This window comes from Lachnellula hyalina (genome assembly GCF_007821495.1).
Source record: "Lachnellula hyalina strain CBS 185.66 chromosome Unknown contig00182, whole genome shotgun sequence".
Lineage (NCBI taxonomy): Eukaryota > Fungi > Ascomycota > Leotiomycetes > Helotiales > Lachnaceae > Lachnellula > Lachnellula hyalina.
This window is the reverse complement of record NW_022157296.1, coordinates 21,198-41,578: the sequence shown is the minus strand read 5'-3', so window position 1 is coordinate 41,578 and position 20,381 is coordinate 21,198. Positions and strand designations below refer to the sequence as shown.

General features: G+C 45.5%; 5 protein-coding genes and 1 non-coding gene across 6 annotated transcripts; 3 read left to right on the top strand and 3 right to left on the bottom strand.

Moving 5' to 3' along the window:
- The first annotated feature begins 2,827 nt into the window (after positions 1–2,827).
- On the top strand, positions 2,828–2,924 carry LHYA1_G008011. The gene has a single exon. It is a non-coding gene; the product is annotated as a tRNA-Glu (tRNA).
- A 580-nt stretch (positions 2,925–3,504) lies between these two features.
- Positions 3,505–5,382, bottom strand: LHYA1_G008010 (uncharacterized protein; the record flags this gene model as incomplete). Its single annotated transcript, XM_031152932.1, has 4 exons — positions 3,505–3,757; positions 3,829–3,993; positions 4,044–4,818; positions 4,992–5,382. Coding segments are annotated over 4 exons (1,332 nt in total). The 3' UTR covers positions 3,505–3,756.
- A 1,757-nt stretch (positions 5,383–7,139) lies between these two features.
- DYR (Dihydrofolate reductase) lies at positions 7,140–7,834 on the top strand (the record flags this gene model as incomplete). The annotated part of the gene is made up of 2 exons (XM_031152931.1): positions 7,140–7,310; positions 7,361–7,834. The coding sequence occupies 2 exons, from the start codon at positions 7,140–7,142 to the stop codon at positions 7,832–7,834; spliced, it is 645 nt and encodes a 214-aa protein (XP_031002214.1).
- Positions 7,835–11,765: 3,931 nt separating this feature from the next.
- Positions 11,766–12,874, bottom strand: CBP3 (Protein CBP3, mitochondrial; the record flags this gene model as incomplete). Its single annotated transcript, XM_031152930.1, has 3 exons — positions 11,766–12,301; positions 12,354–12,753; positions 12,809–12,874. The coding sequence occupies 3 exons, from the start codon at positions 12,872–12,874 to the stop codon at positions 11,766–11,768; spliced, it is 1,002 nt and encodes a 333-aa protein (XP_031002201.1).
- A 401-nt stretch (positions 12,875–13,275) lies between these two features.
- tpcH_0 (Methyltransferase) lies at positions 13,276–14,186 on the bottom strand (the record flags this gene model as incomplete). Its single annotated transcript, XM_031152929.1, has 2 exons — positions 13,276–13,679; positions 13,733–14,186. 2 exons carry the CDS (start codon positions 14,184–14,186, stop codon positions 13,276–13,278), a joined length of 858 nt encoding a protein of 285 aa, XP_031002215.1.
- Positions 14,187–18,573: 4,387 nt separating this feature from the next.
- Positions 18,574–19,569, top strand: LHYA1_G008006 (uncharacterized protein; the record flags this gene model as incomplete). Its single annotated transcript, XM_031152928.1, has 1 exon — positions 18,574–19,569. The coding sequence occupies one exon, from the start codon at positions 18,574–18,576 to the stop codon at positions 19,567–19,569; it is 996 nt and encodes a 331-aa protein (XP_031002207.1).
- Positions 19,570–20,381: the final 812 nt, after the last annotated feature.

The following is a 20,381-nucleotide window of genomic DNA, read 5'->3' as shown; positions in this document are numbered from 1 at the left end:
TTTATCTTCTCTTCAAATAGGAGCTCGTGAGTCAGACCGGGAACCTGCTAGGGTGTCAGACGACAACACGTGATGGTGTTCTTTACAGACCTTCTGCTTTTGGCGATCGGGTGTTAATCCCAATCGTAGCGAGTGGACAATTCGCAGAAACCTTCCCCGTCTTGAGCCTCAAGGAAGTTGGTGTCTCTATCAAGTGGCGCCGAATCCCAAGTCCACGGTGTTGGCGGTATCTCTAATGCGTTATTTGCCGGTGGTTTTGAAGAGAGTGCTTGCGTGCGTCTAGTATTCTCTTTTTCTGAAGGTTCAAACTCTGGTCTTTATTTGAAGATGCGGTTCATATAATTCTAGCAAATCGTATGTTGCCTCTTCGAAGAAGCAAACATCAACGGAGCTAATGATTGCTGCATCCCGCCCTGGCCCAAAGCGATCCCACCAACCGGGTTGACTTCAGGGTCCAAGGCCCGTTGAAAAAGCCACCAACTTAAAATCAGATGGCCCAATATGCGAGATCTTTATCAAAAATACTCATGACACGGCGCTCGACATGAACACCCGGGCTCGAATGCGAGATGGAGCAATGAAGACTTCGATCCGACTGAACGGCTGCAAGTCATGCTTGGCGTCGCGGGACAGTGCATCAATGGGCTGACGATCGAAAGCAGGGAATCGGTTGACGTCGTTCATTATGATTTATCTGCGGCTTTCAGGATCTACAACGGTGGATACGTATGCTGTGTTCTTTGACATAATGCAGTTCATAAGTCCACTCATTCCCGATAAACATTGGCATGAACTGATGACAAAGTGTTCTTGTCATTTTCTACAAGTCAATTCAACTCTTTCGCTGCGATATTATTTTGTTTGCGGTATGCGACTCCATACCACGTATATTATCCAATTGTTGCACAGAGCGTATTGGACATGTACGGTTCTTCTATTTCGTTGGAGCAAGAGCAGCCTTGATCATCAATTGGTACGGAGTAAAGTGTACGTCGTATCACCAGATTATGCCGCTCAGTAATGGAGATTGATCAGAGCCAGTATAATCCCAGGTAGGCGTCCACGCCACGCTGGTATCCCTAGTCACGTTCCAGAATGATAAAGATATATTGTGACTGAAGCTAGAAACTGGCAGATGCCTCATGCAATATGGAGACAACGTCGAATGAAGAGCGATGTGCTGTTTATCCTGCTACCCCAAGATATTGAAACACAGAAAAACGCCTGCATTCTGATTAAGTATCATTGCTTTAATGTACATCCTACGATTTTTTCTTTTCCGCCCAGTTATTTTCCAATTCAATTTGTCGTTCATGGTGATATTATTCATATTCCTCAGTATTCACTTTACTCCAGTTGGTTTTCTTGTTGCACTTCGCATTTTTGTTTACTTTCTCGCTATATTTACTCTCAAGACTGTCATATAAAACACTGCGACCAAGATACATAAATGAATAGTGAGGACTAGGGCTTCTTTGCTCGATTCTGCTTTGATCGAGCATTCGCGTGGAATACTGGGGAAAATCATAAGAGAGTTATATGCTAGTAGTTGATGAGAACAGTTTGGAATTAGGAATTGAGTAGTTTGATGGCATTCTTTGATGTGATTCTAGTGCTTCCAAATCGAGTTACGTACTTTGACTACCTTGTCAACCCTATCACTGCCCAAAAGAACCAAAATCTTCACCTCAAGCACTCCGCCGGATCTTGGTAGAACACCGCTCCATTTTCCTGTAGATTAGTACAGCATCTTTCCATCTCAAGCTGTTGAGTCAACCTCAGCTTCAATTTGTTCAGTTCATGCTCATAGTCCGCTTCCTCCCCAGACTCAACACGGTCGAGGTACTCCATACCCTCTTCAAGACTCGTCTCCTTGGAAAGTGCGCCGGGTAAGCGATAGATCCAGACTCCAGGCGCAAATGACTATCCCATGATCTGCTTTTTTGACAGCTCGAAGCCCCTCCCTCTCTCCATCCTGAGCAAACAACGTCAAGTGAGACCAATACATTCTCATGAACTTCATCAACGAGCAACACAATACAATACGGCATTTTCAGCGCAGTGAATCCGTGGTCAATTTGTATTATACCTGCAATTCAAAGACTTTAAGATATCAGAGTTAAGTACTTGTGTCAGAATGACACAAAGCACTAAAACAACATCTTCCCCTCGACCTAAATAGAAAGGAAAACCGAAAGCTTCCCCTATGGGAGGTTGGAACTTGGTATATAGGTGAAAGCCGCGTATAGGGATAGCCAAGCCGCTGAATAGTCTCTGAAGTCTTCACTAGAAGAGGGAATGCATAAACTTTCTAGGCAACTATGTTCAAGTTTTAGTCTACAACTTAGCATATGATGAGCTGTCCTACGATCTAAATTCAAGACGCCGTCGTTGCGATGGTGAAGTGTGAATAATAATCACGTGACAGCGAATGTACCTCTGGACATTTGGACAGCAAAGAAAGAAAAATGGCTAAAAGGTGACCAGATTCTGAAAATTGGTTATATAACACGTTATCTTAATGTATACTTTCTTAAGATCGATGGCTATTCCAGCTCAGCAACCAATTTCAAGGTCATGTGATTTGATATATGTTGACGCGTCATTCGAGGGATCCTTAAGGTTATAAAGGCTACGTATAACAGCGTTTTAGATTAAAAAGGAAACCACTTAGGAGTTCTACCTCCAATTTACAGAGGATGTATAATCCATATATATAGTCAAATCCTGAAAAAGAAAAAGACTAGATCCCGCAGACCCACAATCGGGTAGCGAGAAGCAAACCCTACTATATATCAAAATAAATATTGATGGTCATAAAAACACATCCGTAATGGTGTAATGGTTAGCATTTCTGCCTCTCAATAGCTATACTAGCTTATTAAAGGTCGCAGGAGATCAGGGTTCAATTCCCTGTTACGGAAATTTGGAAAATATCTTTTTGATATATTTTTGAAAATTCCTGCCTATGTTAAGAGTTTTTTTAAACTCCTGTTTAAAAAAATGTTTGCGCCGGGATAGCATTTCAATTATGATATGATCTATTATCTGGCTTTTCTAGGCTTCAATAATATTACTACAGAAGAGAAATAATTACTTGTCTTTTTCTATGGTTTTTTTGCCAGCTCTTTCTTCACCTCCACCGCCTTTGCTCTCTTGAAAAGGACTACCTGTTAGTTCATGTGAGAAGGCAAATATAGAAAGAAAAGTCTCTGCTTACAACAGACACAATATTCTCGGAAAAAGGACTCACGTATATTAAGTGGTCTTCCAAAAAGGACCCAAAGGAAAGAATTTATAAATATTTCAGGCATTGTTGAGAATGTTTAACACGAAAAGAGATATCATCGGGGGAAGTGGATGTTTTTCTTGCCTCTAAAGAAAGAAGGGGAGAAAGTATAAACATTCATTCCTAGTATCCATTTCGTGGCTATTCATAAATATCATAATATCTGATCGTCAGAACTTCACCGGTACTCCTTCCGCATCCGGATATCATAAACTTCACATTCCCGGTCCAAGCCCTCTCTCAAACCAATATATTACTCCTCTTTCGGTTCTAATAACTTCCAATTTCTCTCCAGTCCAGCAATCCACTCCCAGAAAGACACCGCGTATAGCAAACACACCACAATCCCAAACCACATGGATGAAGTAAGCGATTTTATCAACGGTAAGCAGCATATTATCACGATGATCGGTAATCTTCCACCTATCCGCAGCCATCTTGAGTTCACAAGTAGCGTCTTCGGCTTGTCTAAGGGTCGATTTAGAAGTGAAATGCAGGTCATAAAAAGTATCACGCAGCTAAGGTTGACGGAAGCAGACCAGATGGCAAAAATGGCAGCCTTTGGTGCTGGTTCTGCTTCTTCGGCACGGCGCTCAACAGTGGGAGCATCGTCTGACGAATGGATCTTGACATCCTGATGCTCTACTAAGAAGAGTGTTGACGCGGCGAGGACAAGAAGTGAAGCAAACATGAAGACGTGAAGCCTGGGATGACTGTCAGTAGTAGATTCTGGGAAGGTGGGAAGCTTTCTTACGCTTGCCACAATACAGGCTTCCACCACGTACGCCGTAAGGCGTGGACAAACTGCTTAGTATGGTCGCCATTGAAGTACAGCCAATGCAGCAAATAGTACATAATTAATGCTATGACAACGGTACCGGTGTGTCCGTTCAAGCCCCAACCGGATGGGCTACCTTCGATGAGACGAAAGACGCCTTCACCAAGAATGATGATGAAGAAACCTTCGTGGCGCTCAATGTAATGGTCTATGTGCGGTGTTCTCTTCCAGCCAGGAGTAAGCCAGGCATCAGCTATCGGAGAAGCCAAGAAGATATCGACGGGATGTTCAATAGCATTAGCTGCAATGAGAAACCCAATCTTGGCGGGATAGTGAACAAATATTGCGGCGATCCACAAAGCGCTTGAAGAGATAGTGGCGAAGACCCTGAAGAGCGTTTGTCGTCTGAGGAAGGGTATAAAAAATGCCTGGGCGATATTCGCAGCCAGAAACGAAACTCGCAGTATCAGATAGAATACGATAAGTAGCGTCAATGAGCTCTTACCCTCATGAGCGACAAAGGCGTATGGCGCATTTACTCCGTATAGAACGGAAAGAATGAGGATCCAGACAATGAAGTTGCGCTGAAGGATGTCGTCGACGAAAAAGTTGATACAAAAAGCTCTCAAATGATCCCAAGTCCGCCAAATTGGGACAAAGAGAAGCATAAATTCCAGGATTGCAGGACCAATACCGACACCACTGTCCGTGAAGGCTTGTTCACTGAAAGTTTCAGATAAGTTGGCGACAACTAGATAGTAGATCAGTACTAATTTGAGAATCTAGCAGATATAGTAAGGTGAATCCTGGTGAAAATGTCTCACAAATTATAAGACATTGAGGAAACTACAAATTCCGTCCGACGAAAACGGGGTTCAACTCTTTTGGAATAATCCTGGCTTCTCTGAAGAATCAACAACTTACTACCAATCCAAATCAAATCTACAAATAGATCCAAACGGGAAATCTGCTTGAGAAGGTCATCCGTGGAGCGCTCTTCTCCATCTCCCCCGCTACTCCCACTACTGTTGCTCATCGGCCTAGTAAGCTTCCTTTCCAGCAGAGGAAAGTCATTACTGTTAGGATCATCGTCTCTTTTGTAATGTAAAGCCTGAGGTCGCTTTACAATACTTGAATGACGGAATGCTCGTGATTCGACATGGGCGACAACATCAGTACGACTACGATTAGTTCGTGAGATCCATTTATGGCGGGTACTCGTTGAGCTGCCGTGTGATAAAGGGGGGCTTTCTTCTTCGAAATCAACGTTTCTACCGTTTCTCGGAGAATCGGGAGAGTTGGGAGCAGTTGCCATCGATGGCGAAAGGTTGTGGGGGTGTTTTACACAAGGAAGGTTGAGAAATTGATATGATAGATAGATATACTTGCTTTAAGATTCCATTGATCCCCCGGCACTGCGACGATCCCTAGTGAGCACTAAGATACGCCGCATTGAACATAATCAGTAGGTCCTTGAAGTATTGCTGTCACGGCATTCCTTTGACGTAAAATTAAGGAGTCTGGCTGCAGCCACAGGGCTGAGCCACGAGCCTTTCCTCATCCACCTATTTTCCATTTCTTCTATAGAAATGATCTCCAGGGTTTTGTTGAGCTTTGCTGTACTCCGTAGAGTCCTCGTTATTATTGGCCATTAGAATGTACTTTCCGTCTTCGTTCGTTCCTATACCTCGATTTGTGCTGTTGTCGCAAAATGAGACGGGGCAATCTCCCGTTGGCCAGACATGCTGGTACTGTAGTGCCCGCCGACATCTTCCTACTCAGTCTTTGCGGCTTCCTTTCCTTCCTTTTGATACTGATGAATGTTCATCTGCGTTGTGCTTACCGTATTCCTTCCAGCCCTTTTTATTACGACCACAATGTACTTATTGGTGCAATTTCCGCTTTTTATAGCTGCCACAGCTCTAATCCCATTTAAAAGTACACCATAGCGCTGTGCCGCTTCGGATCTTGCATGGAAAGCATCCTACAAGGACATGCTAGAAGATCCCATCGTTAGCATCTTTTGTATGAGATGATCCCTACAACATGTGGGTCAGAGTATTTTACAATTCAGTTCTTATTCAAATTACAATCCTTGCTTGGCCTATCGTCCAATGCTACTTGACCAATTCAGCGCAATGCCCTTTTTGTTCATGGGGTAATAGTCCCTCATCTTCTGCAAATCATTTATTCTACCCCGTCCCGTCCTACTACATAGCCAGGGATTTGATTGGGTCAACAAGTCTTGCTCACGGTACATTTCAATGCCCCATGACAAAATCTCGGTTTGACGCAAGGTTATTGCTCGCCAAGAAGGTACTCAATTCTCTAGTCAGATCATCATGTAGTAATCAACGGCGAACGCACATCGAGATTGACAATGGGAAGTGGTAGCCTCTGCGGTGTGTAAAAGTTAACTAAAAGTTTCAAATGGGGGTTTTGACTCCATCCAAGTCTCCATTTAATGTGTTCTGGAGTGTAGACCCACGGCGTGGATAGTTGTCTAACGTGCTAGACATGTGGCTGTTTTTGATGCTAATGGTACTGCCATAAATGGATTCCTTAGAGCTGGTAATATTTGAATTAAATGTATTCAAGCTTAACTCCACTAGGAGTAATCTGATCACTATTTGGGTGAAGAAAATTGAAAAGCTGAGTTGATCTGGAAGACGTGGAAGGGAGGGGTTACTCCCGGACTAAACCATTAGGTTCTAATTCATGGAGTAGTATTAAAGGACACAGTAACCAGATTCACTCAAAATCTCCTTCCCAATTGAGAAGAATACTTGGATAATTGAGTACCTATAATGTTCAATATAATGTTGGAGATTCAAGTCCTGCCCCTTACTTCTATTAGAAAGGGGGCGGGGTTAACGCGCTAGGCTCGCTTGAATCGAGCGCGTCGTACATTTTCCTCACGCGTCAGCCCAAAGGTCCTACAAATATACTGAGATTTCGAAATCTCAATGCACTGTGGGAGCTATAGAGAATATCTCAATCAACTGCTCGTTTCACCACTTGAGCTTCCAGATTTCTCTGCATCTTTGAAAACGCTCCGGTCACCTAAAAGCCATGACCACAACGGCTGACAACAACCCCGCCATGCCTCTTCCCGAGCTGACTCTCATCGTCGCCGCAACATCGAAAATGGGCATCGGACTACGTGGCACACTCCCTTGGACGGGCTTGAAGAAAGAAATGGCATACTTTGCCCGCGTAACGAAGAGAGCGCCGAGTCCAGGCGTACGTTACATACAGCTCACAATAAGAGTCCCTGCTAATACCATTGCCAGGTAACAAATACGGTGATAATGGGCCGCAAAACCTGGGACAGCATACCTCCACGCTTCCGCCCTTTGAAAGAGCGGCAAAATATCGTTATCTCACGCTCCCTCGAACGTTCCTCATCTACCGAATCCCAAACAGTAGGCTCTCTTCCCGAAGCCCTTGCTCTACTATCTCAACAATCAACAGCATCCGAATCCGGATCTAAGACGGGGAAGGCGTTCATAATCGGAGGTGCACAGATATACGAAGCGGCATTGGAGCTGAAACAGGCAAGACGGATATTGTTGACGCGGATATTGAGTGATTTTGAATGCGATACCTTCTTCCCGGTGGAGCTACCCGAGAGCGGGGAGGGGAGTGGGTGGCGGAGGAGAGGGCAAGAGGCTTTGGATGCGTGGGTGGGGGAAAGTGTTTATGGGGAGGTGCAGGAGGAGGCAGGAACGAAATACGTTTTTGAGATGTGGGAAAGGGATAATTAGATGAGAAGAGCCATCTAAGAAACCAAACTTTAGTGGTGTCTATTGTGGTTGTAGTAACCCGACTGTCGACCAACGTATTGGGAAGAGCACTATAGCTAAGTATCCTTAAAGAAGGCTTTAACGGTGGGTCTCTTCTCCCAGGAATAGTATGTGAAGGCGCAACAACAAGTCGCAGCCTCCATCTGATTCTTGATACGTCTGGTGCACCCCGGTCATGGACCACTATTGATTGACTGCATTGTAATGACATGCGGTTGAGTTGCAACCTGGTTACTTCTGCGTAAAGTCGAATTTGCATGCCATCAGCATTCGCTCGTCGACTTCAGATTGCATGCCAGTTTGCAATTAGGGAAATAACGCGCGTTCCGGTTTCCTTTTTCCAATTGCTAGGTCGTGTTTTGCAAATGCATTGCCAGTTTTCGGTTAGACGAAGTTGTTGAATCTGCCTCTGTTTGCTGACTTATTTTGGATGTAATGAAGCTGGCAAGCAATGCTGAGACTCGTCCTCAATTATCCGTGACAGTTGTTATCCCGCATGATGCACCTCATGAGAATCCATTTCTTGGGCTGTTTTCCTTCAAGCCTTGATACGGATTTCATTGCTAATTACTTCAGTCGCTGAAATCAATCCGTACACGGCTGGAGTTCACCGTCTACACTTCACATACATATGACCATGGAAATCAACTTACTGTATGAGCCCTTCGTTAGATCAGGCAGTGGTTGATTCACGGAAATGAACAGCAAGGGACGCAAAGGTTGTATTTCTAAAACAAGAAAGCACGAAAGTTCTTCGTTCTTTCCATAGGAACCCCCTAGATGCATGACTACCCTGCCTTGAACTTTGATTGACTGCTACAAAACTCCAATCCAAAATATATGTCGACTTATTGAAAATCAATGAGACTGACATTATGTTCGTTACTGCTAGAATAGGAGTCGAAGACTAGCTCCCCTCGTATCTGCACCTAGAATACACAAAGCACAAGTCTGCGGGGAATCTTCCCTTACTTCAAGTGGATCTAACCTGCAAAGCCCATTCTTCAGACTGCTTACTATTCGTCGTCGCCATCGATATCAAACAAGTCGTCTCCATCCTCAAACTCATTTTCGAGGAAGTCAATGAACGTCGGCTGGCGACGAATGGCTCTCAACTCCTCCGGGGTCTCGTTCGGGTGCGTATCCATGTATACGTTGTAGCAGTCGATGGCGCGCTGCTGTTGGCGTGTGGGTTTGAAGCGCTGCATGACCTTCTGCGAGCCGTACTATTCAACCGATCAGCATGTTCTTGCAGAGGGGGTCAGGAAAATTGACGAACAAGGTTCCAGCGCAGAACAGCCCGAGTGATGGTGTAGTCAAGAGCACACAAATTAGCATTAACGAATCTCCTACTGTATATTTTTTAGAATGCCCTGGCGCTCTTAACGATGACGGGTTATAGTATCTTACTTCGAAGACATCTTGTTGTCCGTGATCTTGCGTTCTTGCCGCGGAATGCGTGTTGTAAAATTGCGTTGTAAAAAACGCGAGTTTAAAGGAGTGTGTTGAAGAGTCAGTCTTGCACCATTGTCAGTGAATAACCTAGACGGCTTTACATTGTAAGGTGGTGTCCCAGGCGCTGCTCTCAGAAGGTAGTACCCACAGACTTTAGTACAGAGTCGAAGACATAGCCATGGTGTTTTGTGACGCGACTGTAAAGACCATTGATGACTGCAAGATATTGTCGACGACCTGGGAATCAGAAGAAAGAAGGAAAGAAAATTGTTATGATCGAAGGCTTTAGACAATCCCACGTGCTTGAGAAAGCTCTGATTCACATCTGATAACTTACTGTGATTGATTCGTTGCCGGCTGTCTTGTACTGGTTTGAGGGCAGCAGGTTCTATTGGGAATATATAAGCGAACAGCACTTTACGACGACACTTGGCTTATAATAACTAGGTGCCCATATAATGGCCTGATAAGAAAACGAGAAATAGTGAATCAATTACTTGGTCAGTCTCAGGTACTTGCCTTCATCACAGATCCTTAATATGTCATCTCCAGCAATTGCATCCTTTCCCAGGGCTTCATATTTGAGTGTCCCTTTGCCGCAGTTGAGAAGGAGATTCAATATGAACTGTTAACCTCATAATAAACTGCAGTTTTGAGAAACATACAACATGCTTGCTTTTGGTAATTACATGCATAGACTCAATAATATCTCATACAGTTTCAATTCGTATCCAAACTAAACGCCCAAAACAAGAAAGTGGTCCCATGCAAAACATTAACTTCCACTCATTCGCCCTTTCCCATGCTGCTGCTACACTTACACCTCCAACTAGTCTCATTATTTCTGTCCAGAATATTGTCACAAGCTTACTAGACACTTAGCAAGAAGCGCTGGGCGCTGCTCCAACCATTCATCTCCAGAGCATTGTTATCCTGAGGAGCTTTTTTGCTGGAAAGAAATGCTGGTGAGGCTGAGAGTCGTGGTGTGTGTGCGTTTCTGATAGGTTGGATGCCGTGAGGTCCGAAGACGACGAGATTGGTGGTCGCTGAACTGGAATCTTTACAAATATTTAATTTGATGTTGTGATGTACTTCGGCCCTGAGGTAACCCGAAGCTTTGCTGCTAGTATGGTTCTCTCTGCAGGCTTTGTACTTCGACTTCGGGGTATGTAATCCCCTCCATCCGATGACTATTTTGGTACCCGATTATCAATAATTGAGGGGGTTTTGACGTTCTGGGTATCGTAGCTGTCGGTTGTAGGCGTGAAACAGACAGACTATTCGCTGGAAATTTTAGTACTGGCTCTTGAAGTTGCCTGGGTGGTGATGTTGTAGGGATCACTCCCTGCAATGCTGGTTGTATCACCATTGATTTGTCTATTGAGGATTTAGTTTACGTGGTTTATGGCCAACCCGGCAAAGGTAGTTTCACTTACTCGCAGCTCAAAGAGCTCGATATTTTGACTTTGAATCTTGGCCGTTGCAGTTTATCTGCCTCTGAATAGAGTTAGCCAAAATCTAGAATAAACACTTGGGTGTTACATGACGAGACTAGGGGGGGGAGGTATAGATATGTTCACCCTGGGACAACGAACATGGTAGGAGCAGGCTGCCAGTGTATACCGAACCTTTTTATAATGTAACAAGTAGGTGAAGATACTTTGATAAAATTGATGTTGAATGCAAAGTCGAGGTAATTATTAAACTTTCAATGTGGGCTAGCGAAGGCTTTTAGGAATTAAATATAACGCTAACTCGGAGGGTTGAAGCCAATTGCGGAAAGTGTTTACAGCCTCCATTCAATGCCTACTTGTCATTGTCATTTGGAAGTGCTTTTTTTCACTATTTGATTTCTTGAGACAAGTTGCCGGAAAGCTCTTCAAAGCACAAGTTTTGCCGTGAATTGTTTCTTGGTCTCCTTTCTTTTTTCTCATGCTTCTGCTCACATAAAAAGTGTACAATGTATCTGCCAGACGTTTTGTTGGCAATACTTGTGGGAATTCAGGGCACTTGCCAAGATTTGCCAAATACATTCAAGGACTACATATTTGATGGAATATGCGCAGAGACAAGCCATACCTCGAAAATAAATGGCTGAGGACACGAAGAATAGATTCCTGTTATTAAAGAGGGCAAAGTGAGTGATGTGTATGCCGTAAAAGTTTGTAGATCAAGTAGAAGAAATCTTTGAGGCAGAAGAAGTGAAATTGGATGATTGGAGATTACAGAAGGTTGGACTCAACAAGGACATCTTTGAATACTATAACAGCTCCAATATAAGCTCCTTATGATACAATTGAAGTATGTAGCGTGAGATGAGATACTGCCGCATACCCAAAGCCATCTTTGTCTATCCCTGGTAGTATAAACATCTTCATAATCATACATCTCATCACAAACGTATCAATACACTGAGGCTGCCCACTAAGGAGACCAATTATTTCTGCTCCTTAGCAGGCAATCGTGTCGGAGGCGCATTCTCAAACGGCGTGTCCATCATCTTGCTTTTGAATGCCACCAATCCACCCTCTGACTCTGGGCTGCCGAATGTCATCATCGCTTTCATAACCGTCTCATCATCTGCAGAATCCAATCCCGCTAGTACCCTTCTCATGTAGCTGACAATTTGCGCGAGCCGCTTGATATCGACGTTTTCGCTAGCTTTGAAAACGTTCCTCCATACCGCAGATGCTAAAACAGCATCATCCTTTGCTATTCCCTCATCGTATGCTGCAAGCACACCTCTCCACTGGATAAAGAGATCCTTCAGGTATTTGTTTCGTGTGCCACGCGCGTTCATCCCATGGTTCAGCACCATCTTGTTTTCGGCATCGAAAAAGAAGTGATCGAGGATATGTTGCTGCCAGACTCTGGCTATGCTCGGGTCGAAACAGCGGAACCGTACAGTAAGAAGGTAGACGTGCAGCATTGTTACTTGCGACCAAGTGCTGAATGTGGGGTTCAAACCGGTTTCTGCTCTATGTCAGCTGAATTTTATCACACATCTGATTTGGTATTGAAATACCAGTATGCCACCAGCCTTCCCCAACTCCTAGATCTTCCCCGTCCTCGGTCTTGGGCATTTCGGAATCACTATCCTGCGCCTGTGGTATCGTGTAGTCTGCATGTCGTGCACATTCCTTATACAGCTCCTCTGTCGCTCCGTATGCTGTGTATGTCCCGATCACTCCACCTTTTGGATATGATGGTGAAGGGGCTTTCGCGGCAGCTACGGCTGGGGAGTCGGTTACTGTTGAACCATTGGCTGTGATAGTACCTTGCTTTGTGTGTTTGGGTGTGACAGGTGGTATCGAGGTATTAGGCGTGGTGGGATTGTCTTGATCTGGGTCAAGTATAGCAAAACGTTTGTGAGTGGTTGTGAACGCTCTGGATGGAGTTGTGAATCTCGTCGCTGGGGTTTGCGTCTATGTTAAACAGTTAAAAAGGGCTGATATATGTATGGGATGAGAAGGCACAAACCCGAGTAACAAATCGCGATTGACGCTGGAGTATCCGTAGACACGAGACACACGTTTTTGAAGCCATTGATTATGTTGATTGTAGGGATTGCATATGGTAAGATAACAATCAACAACCCAAAGTTTTGAAGATCTCAGATGCACCATGTCATGATATTCGTTGCAGGGGTAAAGGGAAGGGATAAACGGATAAACATTTTACCTAGCGTCTAGCGTCTAGCCCCGCCCCCCCTTTTTTAGCTACACTAAACTTCTCACTGTTGGTAATACAATAAATACATAAAATTCTTCTGGGAGTATTAATAACAACATACCAGATAGTGCGTGCGCTAAAAATCAGATGAAATGTCTGTTTCTATATCGTTTACAATTTAATTAGTCCTCTAACGACATTATAATCCAGCCCTCATCTCATAGTTGAGCTCTCCACACATCTCGTTTTGTTGACAAGAATTGCTTCCTTAGCAATTATGTTGGAACCTCCTTCTCGTCTCCCTTCTTCCATCCAACTCCAATCCAAGCCTTCATCCCAATCCTTACCGCTCCGCCCTCCAGCGCCTCGTACGTCCGCAATTTCGTGAATTCCTCTTTGAGTATTGGTCTGGCCCGGGAAAGTTCCTCCTCGCTATACCCCTTCAAAAGCATTGGTGCAGCCAGCATCATGTTATCCACCAACTCATCCAGACTAATGGCACTGACGGAAGTCGCAAATGGTCTGACTTCAGCGTTGTTCCCAAACCCGCCGTCTTCGATTTGCTTGAGAAGCCACGACCCTCTGAGGACTTCGGGCTCCACATTCAGCATGTTTGACGGCTCTTCGAGTGGTCGGATCATCAGCGCTGCTCTGGAAAAAGCAGAGAGCCACACGCGATCTGCAAATGTCAGCTTTCTTTCCTGAAATCTGGAGTCTCAAGCAGGGACTCACCCGCCCACATCGAAGTCACGGCAGTGCCACCAAATTGCAAGATCCGATACATCTCCTTGATCGCCTGAAGTGAAGAAGTCGGATCATTAGGCATGTAAATTCCCATATTCGTAAGCACATGAGTAAACGTTTTATCCGCCAACTTGGAAAGGTCGCGAACGTCAAGCGTGTCCGTCTTCACATTCGACCATTTATTATTCTCGATTCTCTTCTGCAATTCCTCGATCATGTTTGGTGATAGATCTGTAGCCAAGATTTTGGCTTCGGGATGGAGCAGCTTGACTTGCTCGGTCACGATTCCGGGACCGCAAGCATTGTCCAGAACATATGAGGAAGATGTGATCGGTGGAGACTTGATACGGACCATCTGGGCGGCCACAATGCGAGTACAGTTGCCTGTCATACGCTCATAGTTCGAGGTGAACACCGTCTTCGAGAATATGGAGGTCGACATGATGTGAAAGATGCTTGCAAATTTAGAAATATTTATTTATTTGAAAATCATGAAGAAGTTTGAATAAAGAACTAGAGGGTGTTTTCTGGCGACTTTGGCACTTCTTATAAAAGATACGAGCAGTTACCGAAACGTGGTGCAGTCACTAAATTGATTGTCCATAGGTGCTATATCGAAATAGTACCAAAATAACTAGCCGAAAAGTCTCCGTTAAATCTTGATTCTTGTATTATGAGCCAATTGAGAACACTTAAGCTAAATCTTGCAAATCGATGAGTTTTTGGGAAGCCTTGATGTGTTAGTATGTCTCCGAAGAGTCATTGTCAGTTAGTAAATGTCTCCGAAGGCTCAACCCAAGCTTAGGACTTGAAGACATAGTATTGCGTGCAACAAAAACTTTCGTTTTTTTATCTTAGATACTTCCTGGCCACTTTTGCCTACTAAAAGTCTGAATCCTAAAGAGTGCCTCACTGGTGCTATCATATTTCGTTCATCAACAGTAGACTAGCCTAGCCATGGCACTGAATTTGCTAATATGAAACAGTTCGGTTGCTTTCTTAGAATCTTAACCGAGGCTTCCCCAGTTGGAAAGCTTGAAATAACTTTTCGGTCACTGCAACTTCTGCTTCTAACCCAGCTGAGGGTACAAAATCAAAAAAGAAGAAAAACAGTACTGGTCCGATTGTGGGAGCCACTGTGATTGCTCTAATTTTAATAGCCTTGTTACTCTTCCCGAAAGGGAAGAAAAGACGAGCCCCAGCGTTATTGCAACAGGAAGTGTGGCTTCAATTCTAAACAGAACTATTTAGTCCAATGCCAAAAGTGGTAAGCCAGAAGCCGCAGTTACACTCCGAAAGCATGGCAATAACTCGTCTAAGACGCCGGCTAACGAGAACGTATTTAGAGCTATAGAAAGGAAAGAGAGTCTGGTTCAGACCATACAAATAGTCAGAACGGAGACTAGAGAGATGCAGAGGTGAAGAAGCCTCGGTCCGATGGCAGATATGCAAGGGGAAAATGGGAGAGGAGAAGCACAGCCTATAGAATTAGATGGTGATTAGGATTGCGCGGCTAGGAGGAGTTGAAAAGAAGTACCGGCACAGGTCGAGGGAGATTTGCCGCAAAGCTGAATTTAGGAAAGACATGTCCAATCTTGGATCACCTTGATCAATCCTGCTCCTCATTTCTTGTAAGTACTGGTCCAGTGCCCATACCTTGTATAGCTCGAGCGAGACAGTAATCATTCGATGGAAGAACGTTTTACCCTGTTGATGCAGAGCGTACGAACTAGAACGGTGTGGCAAAACCGCAAAGAAAAAATACCTTATCTATTACCACGCCGCAAGTATTGAGGGGTAGCTCAAGGCACCTACGACTTGGTGCTAGCGCCTCAACAGGCAGTAGGTTTTTGAACACAGGAGCAACCCGAGAAGACACCAATATGTACGTACAGGCAGCATCATATACCCATTGACATGAATCAGTTTCGTCACTTGCGAAAGTTGATTGCTACTCAGGTTGTAGTTCCTTGGCTTGACGTAATCGATAGTCATCAAACACACAGAGAATTATATTCCCGCGTTACAAGGTAGACAAGATTCCGTCGCTATTCAGTACTATAATACATTTTGGAAAAACCTTTCAACATTTGCCCCTTCCTGCCACTCATTGTCTTACAACTTAGTAGGAAGTGATGAGGTAAGTCGTGGGGAGCATGACCTAACTACAGGTTGCACTGTTGAGCAAGACTTCACTCACCCCACCATAAACATGCATAGCTTTTTTGATTGCCACCTATAACAAGGATACTTGGAGCTCAAGTAGCTGCCTTGAGATAACAGTTGCTAAATATGCCAATCAGGAGTTGATAGATATTATAAACCGAAAAGACAGGATTTCCCTCTCTGGGGGTTGCAACATACGACTGGTGCGAAGTGTGGTACACTTGCCGCCGTCAATAAAGCCAGAACGCAGACCTAGTCCTAAACTCCCGCTACTGATGAGTGACTCGACGATCCTCGGACGATTGAATCATGCCACAGAGTGATACTAGTCCTCCGCCTTGACAGACTGGAAGGACAACTACATAATATTCTCTTCACACTCATATGGTATATGGTGGTACTGTTTAAGCTTATTCACCAAAGCACCAGAAGCGGAAGGAAACTCTTCGCAATGATACGACCGCGACCGCGATGGGGAGGAAATGCGCCTTGTAAGGCTGACTGCAGGCACCCCACTCAGCTCTGCAAGGGTCACTTTCCGCTTCCAGTCACACCCATCAATTCCTGCTGACACAATTAGATAATCAGGACTTAAGGCAGGCACGGGAAGTTGTCAAGTGGAAATTTGCGTGATAATTCCTAGAAGAGAAAAAGATCATGTGCTGATACTTGAAAATTCGAGCCATCGTCGCAAGGCAGACTGAGCCAGAGCGGGGGGGTTCGTAGAAGACCTTCCCCAAGACTACTTCGTACACTTCGTGCCAGAAGGAGAACGGGAAGGGGCAGGCGGCGCAAGGTGAACATGATAGATCTCGGTATGGTGGTTTCATCCTCTTGATCCTCCGGGAGTCGGTGCTCGACCCAACAACTGGTATGGGTTTCGGCGACTGCGAATGGGCACACGGCGACTGTCACACCCACAAATGTTTCACCGACGACCAGATGGCGATACCCGCAGCCGCAGCATGTGCAGCGGGAGCTACTGTACTGCACAAAGTGACAAAGCTTTGTCCTTGAAATGTGGCAGAGTGGCTGCTTACAAGAAGCGATGATGTGATGTGAATGGGCGCAGATTCGTTGAAGCAGGAGAAATTGTTTCCAGGGGGTGGTTGTTGGTGTTTTGTTTGGAGGCTACGAAGTACAATCTGAGCCTCTTGTGGAGGCTGGGCCCATGTGGAAGATCTTTCTCCAGTAGAGTAGCAGTGTGCTGCGAGCTACTGTACAGCCTACAGTAGTAAGCAGTATACGGAGTATCGGAAAATGCACTCCCCCAAAAGAGCAATAACCGCTGCAAACCATCGTCATGGCCATATGGCCATGAACCAACCTACTGCACCGTCCGTATCCTCAAAGCTTATTTCGGTGTCAATTACCAGTAAGGTCCCGTACAGGTAAGCTTGCGTCAAGGCATAGACGCCTGGGACGACCTGTAGACGCCTGGGACGATCTGAAGAAACTTTTGTTTCTGGTCGCAAAGGCGGCCTCACTGTAGGTAACCTTTAACGCTCCAGCTTTCCCAGCCCCAGCCTGCATTACGGGGTACAGCGTTACCGAACACTAGAATAGGCGTCGCAAGCTCCCGAGTTGACTGCGAATCCTCTGGTCAGTAAGCACTCAATCAAAGTTCTCACTCCCCCTGTCCGAGCTTCATTATTCCTACGAAACGCCATTGTGGTAATGTTGGTATGCCATGTGTGCAGTAATTGGCGAAATTGCCCGTAGGGCTTATGTTCCTCAGTTCGCGCCGACCCGAGTTGGTACTGTAGCACTTCTATTCTGGGGTCCCAACGGCACCAGATCGACTTCCACCGACGTCCCTTAGCCCTTTTTGCACTCTGAATGGAGAAAGCGTGAGAAACATCTGTCCAGTACGGAGTCTTCTGTTCCAACCTCCAACACCTTTCTCCAACATACACTAGAAAGTGCTGCTTTCAGTGAGCGCAAAGGGCCGGCAACTGGACACTGTGCCCCTTTCTTGCAGACTCTGGAGCACCTGACTAGGGGGGATCTGCTCAGCCTCGTGGGCTGTGAGTGGGTGTGGCTTTGGTTCCTCGAATCAGCGGTTCTCCCCACCTGCACTTGGATGGCGCGCATTTCGGCCCCTAACACTCAGACTCATAGTCATTCGGCAACAGACTAGGCAGACAAAGAGGCATTGCCCATATGGAGTAGACATATAAGTGTACACTACCCACCAGGCTCATCCTCCTTCTCTCCTATCATCTTTCAATTCGATTTTACTACACTTGACTGCAGTTGCATCTATCTGTTCTCACTCGAGTTATCGTCTCCAGCCTTGCCTCATATCTCACTTGTCACTATACACATATTATTTATATATACGCGCATAGCATCCTCTTCGACCCCCCGATAAAGTACCTTCCCTCCCCTCACAATTCAACAGACACAACTTCTTTATACATGTCGTCTTCATGTCTCTCGTACACCGCATAGATCCAGGCGTCCGACTACATATCATCCCTGATCCGGGAGACTAACAATTACTTTTTGGGGCTTCTTAAGAAAGGGGTCTTCATCACAGAACAGAACAACAACTTTACGGAACAAGAATTTTCCAGCTACAGTCCAAGAACTCAAACTTCTTGAGATCTCAAGTAAAATACACATCGAAACCACTAGACATATACGTTCCCACCGCCACTATGTGTGTCACAAACATCTACCTCGACCGATACCCTGACGGGCATACGGTCGAGTTCCGTCAAACCTCCATTTGTCAATATGGTAGCCCAGGACGACCTTGCCCAACACTATCCACAATCGAAAACCCAGTTAGAAGGATCAACTGGAACGAGCCAACCACCGAGTTGATGCTCACGCGACCAATCCCCCAACCTCACCAACGACCTCAGTCGCCTCATCGCTCACCAGCCTCGCACCACAGACACTCGTCTTCAGAGTCAGGACACCGGCGGCGACACAGCAAGCGCTTGCTTTCACCCCTCAGACCAACCAGACAACACAAAAAGGAGAGAATCATTATCGTGGACTCCCCACCAACCCCACGCACACCACCGCAGAAGTTTAACCAGACATTCACTGCCCCATCTTCACCAGCAAGCCCAGCCTACCGTGCTGCTGAGCATGACCGCGGCCGTCCCGTCATCGTCGACGAGCGCCCACTCCATCGCATCCCAAGCATCGGTGCCGTCGTCGCACCTCGCCGGAACCGTTCTCAGTCAAGGAACAGACACGTCATTTGGGACTCACCTTCCAACTCACACACATCCTTCAACTCTCGCCTGCGTCGTGAGGAAGAAGAGCGTGAGCTTGAGCGGATTCGAAAACGTGACATTGAGAAAGAGGCCGAGAGAAGAAAACTGGCTTTCATCCGCGCACAGGATGAGGAAATCCGAAGACGGCCAGCGGTGCCGCTGGTTCCTGTGCTGCCACGCAGAGGAACGTACACGAGACCGTCTGTAACGGTCGTGGATCAGAATGATATGCTCCCAGTCATGATGGGAGGACTTTCAATTGGAGAGTCTGGACGAGGGAGAATGCGCAGGGAACAGGACGAGCAAGAGGCTATGAAGCAGAGACTCAGGGAGAGGCAATTACCAAAGAGAAGGGCCAGTGTTGGGCCTGGATATAGGAGACATCGAGTTGCTTACGACGATGGCATGTATAGGTGGGAATAAGGGGGCTTGATTTCTGATTTACCTGCAGGCTGCGACGTAATCATCTTTTGCTTCTAGATTTCTATCCTTTGTCGTTTACTATAAGTTTTTGGCTGGCACGGAGGATAGATAGCTGTTTTTGATGAATTTAATTGCTTTTCATCGGAACCAACTGTCTCTATTTGCAATGTAATGTGATGTGATGAAGTGAAGTTCCACCCACCAACCATGATTTAGGCAAGCAATCCATGCCCTGCATTACAATTAAACAAGGGTATTGTACTGGTTTCCTGTGAGTCACTACAAGTCCCGTCGATCCCATTACCAGAGTCGACATTTCACTGGATTAGCTGTGCATAGGTGCATATGTATGTAGGGTCCTCCCGTCAATCCCGCAATCGTGCCGCCGAACTTTTCGAAATGCTTCGATTGGGCCGAGCCAAAGTCTATGCCGATGGCCCCCGCTGTCTTTCCCCTTTTCAGTACTAGTGATCTTTCGTACCAGAATAGTTCAGCTGTGGTGTCCAAACACTCTTCAGATGAGACCAGCACCTATGCATATTTATATACACTTTGAAAATTTACCAAGGTCTAATACTTCATAACAGCTGGAACATAACGCGGGGAAACATTAATGCTAATGTAGAGATATTAGCAATGGTGAGCAAGAGCAAGAGCAGGGCAACCAGAGAGAACGAAAGAAAGTAAACAGAAAAAGAGTAAGAGGGGTTGGAAAACAAAATAGAGTTAATTGGGAAATAGCATGAAAGTCTCCACGCCTTGTCTCTCTTCACTGCAGTCAATAGCCCATACTTCACTTACCAAACCCCGCC